This window comes from Salvia splendens, chromosome 3 (assembly GCF_004379255.2).
Source record: "Salvia splendens isolate huo1 chromosome 3, SspV2, whole genome shotgun sequence".
Taxonomy (NCBI): Eukaryota; Viridiplantae; Streptophyta; class Magnoliopsida; order Lamiales; family Lamiaceae; genus Salvia; species Salvia splendens.
In genome coordinates this window covers 11,985,918-11,993,988 of record NC_056034.1, presented here as the reverse complement: position 1 = coordinate 11,993,988, position 8,071 = coordinate 11,985,918, and the positions used below count along the sequence as shown (strand labels likewise).

General features: G+C 40.4%; 1 protein-coding gene across 4 annotated transcripts; it reads left to right on the top strand.

Annotated features, from left to right (window-relative positions):
* Positions 1-336: 336 nt before the first annotated feature.
* On the top strand, positions 337-7,873 carry LOC121794970. Of its 4 annotated transcripts, none has more exons than XM_042193389.1 (6): positions 337-473; positions 653-1,019; positions 1,463-1,834; positions 2,023-6,341; positions 6,914-6,970; positions 7,333-7,873. In XM_042193389.1, the coding sequence occupies exons 2-4, from the start codon at positions 924-926 to the stop codon at positions 6,301-6,303; spliced, it is 4,749 nt and encodes a 1,582-aa protein (XP_042049323.1). In that variant the 5' UTR covers positions 337-473; positions 653-923; the 3' UTR covers positions 6,304-6,341; positions 6,914-6,970; positions 7,333-7,873. The 4 variants fall into 4 exon arrangements, with proteins under 4 accessions (XP_042049323.1, XP_042049322.1, XP_042049320.1 ...); XM_042193388.1 differs by having other exon boundaries at positions 653-1,097; positions 2,029-6,341; XM_042193386.1 differs by having other exon boundaries at positions 653-1,097.
* Positions 7,874-8,071: the final 198 nt, after the last annotated feature.

The window sequence follows — 8,071 nt, the reverse complement described above, 5'->3', positions numbered from 1 at the left end:
AATTAATAGTAGTAGAATGTAATAGTACTAGGTGTTCACTTTCCTATATAAAACTGAGATTATTTTAATTGAAAGGGATTAGCTATGATTAATTATCTATCAAGGATTGAGTTATGAAATTGAATCTGAACCAAACACACTATATATTTTAAGTTGTGAGATTATTTTAGTTGGAGGGGAGGCTATGACTAATTATCATGAGACTATTCATTTAGAATTAAGTTGAAGGGTCATAATACATATTTAATCATGAGATTTAATCTTACCAACCGAACGTCCCTTACTAATACAGAAAAATAAATATTACACGTCAGTATTGTTAGACCGCTACGTTTATGCCGAGTCGTCACGACATCGTTTTTCCTTTTCTTCTTCTTCATCTCTCTCTGTACGCACAGCTTCCTATCTCTATATCTCGCCGCTTTTTCTTTCTCAATCCTCTCGTTGTATCTCTGATTGAAGAAACTCACCAGGTCTATCTCTTCTTCTTTCTTCTGTATCCACTCGCACGTGTGGATGTATGTGTATTTTCGTCTGTGTACGCGATTTTGAAGGACTCAAATTTGTTATTGCTTTGCATTCTTCTTTGGTGATTGTTTGATTGATGTGGTTTAATTATTCGATCTGAAAGTTTCCAACTTGTATTTTATAGGTTATGGGATCCGGGAATAGAAGCTCATAGAAATGAAATAAAGCGCAATAAATAGGGGCTTTTGTAGAATTGGACCGATCTAGGGTTTTTTCAGTGGCTTGATCGGGGAATTAGGAAGTATTATCAGGGTTTTAAATAAGGTAACCTAGAGTTTCTGGGGATTGTGAATGAGGCATAGGTACTGGCGCTTGGATTGAGGTGTACATTTGAGGGCGAATCGGAAGAATTTGACGCTTGAATTTGGGGAAAATGCAAAATACCTTGCTTTATTATGCATGGGAGGGTCAAGCGGGACAGCGAGAGCTGTAAGAGTTTAAGGAGGAGTCACAGTCAGCACATGCGGCCAGTCCTTCCATCGGCGACAAAGGTAACTGCCGCAGGTTATAATCATTCTCCTATTGCTTCTTCCATCACGACCTCCACCACTGGCGATTCGTTCTTCAAGGTATTGGCTTGGTGGGTTGTGCTGTATTTCCTTTCACAAATTCATGCCGTTTCTTTCTTGTCCCCTTGGGATGCTTACTCTTGTATTTGCTATGTCTTTTATGATTTTGCTTTTACTAATGACATAAGAAAAAATGTAGTACGTTCTTTAGCCCCGAGACATGATTATTATGTGTAACTGTATATTTTATGGAGTACTTTATACCAGTGAATTGGTATTGGTCATTGTTTGGATTAAAGTTATGGGTAGTTTTTTTCTTCCTTTGTGCTTTCAAACCCTTAATATTGTGAAAAGCTTGGTGGTATATGGATGCAATGATTTATTTGTGGCACTTTTACATGGTATTCCCTATTTCTGCCTTGCAGGACGGTCGCAAAATTACTGTTGGTGATTGTGCTCTTTTCAAACCTCCTAAAAGTTCCCCTCCATCCATTGGATTAATTCGTTGGTTAGCATTTGACAAAGAAAAGAAATTGAAGCTAGGTGTGAATTGGCTTTATCGATCATCTGAGCTGAAGCTGGGAAAAGGCCATCTGTTGGACGCCGCACCAAACGAAATTTTCTATTCCTTTCACAAGGACGAAACTTCTGCTGCATATTTACTCCATCCATGCAAAGTTGCATTTCTTCCTAAAGGCGTAGAACTTCCTGTGGGGACTGCTGCTTTTGTTTGTCGACGAGCCTATGACATTTCAAACAAGCGTTCGTGGTGGCTAACTGATCAAGATTGCTTTAATGTTAGTCATCATAGCCAGAAAAAGTTTTCTATTTTCTTTTCCTGTTATGTTCTCTGCATATAAATGAATTCTTTATTTTCTAGTCTTTATTTTGCTTGGGAGGGTGTATGGTAAGGAGGGGATTAAATGAAATTTATCATTTATTGTGCTTGATTTCTTCATTCTCATATGCAATAGATTGTTTCCAGGAGCAGAAAGAAGAGGTAGATCAGCTTTTATTCAAAACTAAGACAGAGATGCATGTGACTCTCCAGCCTGGTGGTCGTTCCCCAAAGCAAGTTAATGGTCCAACTTCAACTTCACAACTCAAATCTGCTTCTGATGATGGTCAAAATAATGGGAATTCTTTTCATTCTCAAGCCAGGGGAAAGAAGAGGGAAAGAGGTGATCATGGTGCAGATCCTGTCAAAAGAGAATGTTCTTCATCGAGGATTGATGATGGTGATCTAGTTCAGTTGAAAAATGAGAGTAGTTTGAAAAATGAGATTGCTCGAATAACAGAAAAAGGTGGAGTTGTTGATTTTGAAGGGGTTGATAAGCTCATCCAGTTGATGCAACTGGATGGAATGGATAGAAAAATAGATTTGGTAAATGGAATGGAGAGAAAAATAGATTTGGCAAGCCGTTCCATGCTTACCAGTGTAATGGCTTCCACTGAGAAGGATGACTGCCTTAATCGCTTTGTGCAACTCAAGGGTTTACCTATTTTGGATGAATGGCTACAGGATATTCAGAAAGGGAAAGTCATGGATTGTAGTAATCTAAAGGATTGTGATAAATATGTGGAAGAATTTCTGTTGATTTTACTTAGTGCGCTAGATAAACTGCCAGTTAATCTTCATGCCCTGCAAATGAGCAACATTGGCAGGTCCGTGAATCATTTACGAACACATAAAAATGCAGAAATTCAGAGAAAAGCACGAAGTTTAGTTGACACATGGAAGAAACGTGTTGAGGCTGAAATGAACATGATTGATGCAAAGTCTGGCTCAACCCAAGCTACAGATGCATGGCCATCCAAATCACGTCTCCCTGATGCCTCTCATGGTGGAAGAAAAACCCCTAGTGGGTCTGATATTGCCATGAAAAGCTCAATTTCTCAAAATTCTGCTGCCAAAACTACTTCAGTTAGATCTTCACACGGGGAAAGTATCATAAAGTATGCATCCTCTTCTCCTGGGGCTGTGAAACCTGCTACGACATTTTCTTCTGGAAAGGATAACCAACCCATCGCTTCTGTTGGAGGCAGTGCGGATGCTCCTCAAATTAGGGAGGATAGGAGCAGTAGTTCTTCTAACCAGTCTCATAGTTATGATCAGTCTGTCTCGGTGAAGTATGATACGAAAAGTTCCACTTCAGCTTTGGCTACTGTTAATAAGAATTCAAGTAGTAGTGCTCGTAATCGAAAACTTAGTGGTTCTCCAAGGTTATCAGCATCTGTAAATCAAAAAGAGAACTCCTGCAAAGTTTCTTCAGCACACAACAATGCTGCTTTGGAGAAATTGTCTCAGTCCTCATTAACAAATGAGAGGGTTGTTGAGGGGCCCATCTACGAAGGGAGCAGTCATAAACTAATTGTTAAGATACCAAACCGAGTAAGAAGTCCTGCCCATGGCATGAGTGGAGGATCCCTGGAAGATCCTACCTTAATGAGCATCCGAGCTTCTTCTCCTGTTCTTATGAACGAAAGCGAGCAGGCTGATCATGCTTCAAAGGAGAAGAGTGATGCAAATTGTTGCATTGTTGCTGCAGGCACGAATGCATGGCAAAATAAAGATCCACGAGTTGAATTTGATGGAAAGCAGAGTAGTGAGTCACCTGCTGTTCTTTCTGGTGAGGAACAAGGCATGGCCTCTGAAGACTCCAAGAGAATAGTAGAGGGACTTCCAACAGACCAATTAAATTCAGAAAAAGTACACAAATCTTCTTTTAGCCCTATGAATGCATTAGTTGAGAGCTGTGCAAAATATTCAGAAGCAGCCTCGTCCTTATCACTTGAAGATGATGTTGGAATGAACTTACTTGCTAGTGTGGCAGCTGGAGAAATGTCTAAATCTGATGTAATTTCTCCTGCTGATTCTATGGAAAGAAGTGTACATGTGGATGAGGAGGTTTGTGTTGGTGATGAGGCAAAATCCGAGTCTACTCCTGAGGAATGCTCTTTGGTGGCGCAAACACAGTTCAGTGAATCTGACTGTGATGGAAAGAAACAGGCTATTGCACCAGTTGAGATTTCCGGTGATCGAAAGAGTGTTGCTTCTCATTCTTCCGAAGGTATTGATGCTGGAGACCAAGTAAAAGAAATTAGTTCAACTAACATAGATTTGAGAAATAGTATTATTGACCATGACTCGGAGTCTACTCGGAAGCCAAATGAAAATACAGGAAACAGTGATGATACAAGTGAAGGAGTCCACAAGGAGAAGGCTGCTATGGATAATGGTTCTACTAGTAACTTGAACTGTAGACATAGCCGAGTGGATGTCCTGGTACCTGAAGAAGAACACAGTGATCTTTCAAGAGTTGGTGAGTGTAAGCCATTGGTTCATGTAGCAGGATCAAAGCCAAAGCCAACTGATCAAGGTGAATCCGGTAAGGTTGTAAATGAAGGATTGAACAAGACAGATGCAGAACAGAAGCTGACTGCTGCAACTGTTCAGTCCGGAATTGCGGAAACAGCTAACTGTGAAAATCTACTCCAAGCTGAAAGTGACCGGATATTACTGCCAGAAGCTGATGATGCAGAGAAAGTCGGAGAACTCAATTATGGGGCTGCAAATAGTTCTGCAAGCAAGTCTGGAAGACTGAACATTGATAAGGAAGTGGAAAAGGATGCAGCTGATGAAAGTCATACCATGTCTGATTTGTCTTCCACATCTCATGATCTCAACTGTCATCATGTAGAGGATAATGTAGAAAACCAGGTGATTCCAAATCATCTATCAGTGCCTGAGAGCAGATGTTCTGATGCAGCAGAGAATGAAGCTCAGGGGGAAGCTGACTTGAGAAGATCCAAGTCTGGGAGCATTCAGCCAGAAGAGGCTAACAAATATGCTCCCAGTGGTTCTGGCACTGCTTCTCCCGCCGCAGGAGAAACAGGTCCAGGTACAAAATTGAAGTTTGACCTGAATGAAGGTTTTTGTGCTGATGATGGGAAATATGGGGAGTCCATTACACCAACATCCTCAGGGCCAGCAACTGTTCAGCTCATTAACTCATTACCATTTTCGGTGAAGTCTATCCAAAGTGGCCATTCTGCCTCCATTACTGTAGCTGCAGCTGCAGCTGCCAAATGCCCATTTGTTCCTCCACAGGACTTATTGAAAAGTAGAGTGGAACTTGGTTGGAAGGGTTCTGCTGCCACCAGTGCATTTCGACCTGCTGAGCCCAGAAAAGTTCATGAAACCTCATCAAGTCCGACAAGTTTGTCTTGCCCTGATGTTTCTTCCACTAAACATGAGCGCATCCCTTTGGATATTGATCTAAATGTTCCAGATGAAAGTGTTCTGGAGGAAATGACTTCTCATGGTTGTGGTGGCCTGGATCTTGATTTGAACACAGTTGATGCAAATGATGCTGTGCACTGCTCAGCCAGCAGCAATCCTAAAGGCAAGGTATCTGCACTGCAGGCTAAACATTTAGATAGTTTGCATGTTTGGAGGGATTTTGATCTCAACAATGGACCTTTAGCCGATGATGGTAGTGCTGAGGAGTTTCCATTTATTAATCAGCTAGTTAACGGTGGTACGTCTCAGTTGCCTTCTGCTGGTCTTAGAACAAACAGTTCAGTTATGGGCAATTTCTCATCTTGGTTTCCTCCTGGAAATGCGTACTCAACAATGGCAATCCCATCAATGTTACCCGAGCGAGGGGAGCAACCCTTTTCTGTTTATCCACCTGGTGCGGCCCAGAGAACATTTGAGCCTACTGGTGTTGCTCCATATAACCGTGAGGTGTTCCGTGGATCAGTATTATCATCATCGCCTGCAGTGCCATACCCATCCAGTCCTTTCCAGTTACCTGTATTTCCTTACGGAACCTCCACTCCTCTCCCATCTACCACATTTTCTGTTGGGGCAGCCTCATATTCAGATTCTTCTACTGTAAGGCCTTTTGCTTCTCCAGTGAATTCACAATATCTAGGACCTGTTGTTTCAGTGACATCACCTTTTCAGAGGCCATTCATGGTTACCTTTCCTGGCATTAGTAATAACAGCATGGTAGAGAGCAACAGGCAGTGGAGTAGACAGGGTTTGGACCTTAATTCAGGCCCTGGACCTCTGGAAAGTGATGTCAGGGAGGTGATGTTGCCTCTTTCGTCTGTCCAGCATGCTGTTTCCACTTCACAAGGTCTAGCAGAGGATCAGGCTAGGATTTTTTCCATTTCAGGCAGTATTTTGAAAAGGAAGGAGCCCAACGGAGACTGGGATAATGAGTCATTCAGACGCAAGCAGTCTTCATGGCAGTAGAGTATAAACATCTGGAACATAACAATTTGTAGAATCCTGTAAGTGTTTTTCTATGCATCCCAGTATCCCAATATGCAATACTAGTTGATTTGGGAAGGTATAACTTAAATTTGTAATCGGTAACTTGTGCTAAATCATTGTTAGAGGACTATCCAATTTAGGAAGATCTTACTTGTATGTGGGAAAAAAAGTTGTCCTACTGCTTGGATCTATATGCCTGAGCTGAAATACCTCTGTTCTCTCAGTTTATTTGAGAGGACTATCCAATTTAGTTGTACAAAATTGCTTCTTTTGGAAATTGAGTTCACTGTAAAAGCCACTTCAATGCAGTTAATAAGCTGCTACAGCATGCTTACCGTCACCAAAATATGAAGTTATAACCTCTTTAGAGTATATAAGCTTTTATGTTTTATTGTATGAATTGGTTTTGGTGCTGTCTCTCTATTCCTGTTCTGCATATCTTTAAATGGGCAAGATTGAGATGGTGATCATATGTAAATTTCTGTAAATTAGTACTATGACAATGTGAGTAACATCAGCGGAGAATGGACAAAAATTAACTTTACTCCCTTTAAACTCTTTTGGCTGATGTTATGATTTGATTTTGTAGGAGGCTGTCAATGTTGAGGTGAAGTGCTGGTTCTCATCAGTGTTACTGTCACTGTAGGTAAGCTTCTCTCCTGATGGAATGGAATTAGATTATATTAGACTGATCATCAAGGCTTCAGTTGCAGTCACATTAAGAAAATATGATACCTGATGGGCATTAACATGGCTACATAATGAGGGTTAAGTTAACTTGAAGGTGCTTCATCTGTGTTATCATTTGAATGTATTATACAGACGACTGCATTAAGTAAATATTCATTTTCAGGGAATTTAATAAGGATTTGAAGTGACTAAGGAGAATTTTTTATTATATTAGGAATTTAGGACTTGAGGAAGTACTGATTCTAGAATTAAAACTGATAGGTGAATATGTACTAATTTTCCATATTCTGAAGTTGACATGGGGTTTTGCTTTTGCAGTTTCGGAAGCCAATTTACTATCATCTTCATGATTTCTCTTGTGAGGACTGATGGTTTGCTAGTAGGTCTTTAATGTCCAAATCCTGCTCCCAGCTACTCTTTCTAGGCAGCATATATACTCATGCCTTCTGTAGATATTCTTACTGCAAAAAAACATAAACTTCTGGCGCCTAGGTACTGAAGGTCGTAATTAAAAGTAGTTTTGGTACGACGTCCTAACCTTTTCCGAGGAAGCTAGTCTTAGTACCGAGGGAACTGAAGCCCTTCGGAATTTGAACTTGCCTTAAATTTTTCCCCTTTAACATCTTCATATCCTTATTTTCCCCGTTCATCGTAATTATGATACAATTTTTTATTATCTTGCCTCGTTCTAGTATTGTGGGTCTGTACACTGCCTTTTCATTGTAGTGCAGCCATACTCAAATACCTGTCATCTTTGTGCTGATGAAGAAATTTTGATTGCAACCATGTGATGATTTCATATTGGATGATGGGACTATAGATGAATACAGATGAATATACTCTTCCGTAACTTATTACAGCTGTTTTGTTTAGTTGGCACGAGTAAATTTGTCATTTGTGGCTGATGTGCACCTTGTGCTTGATTTGCACAGTATAGTGATTGATGATGCTGAAGTTAAAAGTCTGCTTGAAATTACTTCTTTATCTTTAATGATCCAGGCTTAAGTAAAACAGCTGAAATTGTGGAGATGGACGACTAAGCACAAACTATCATCAA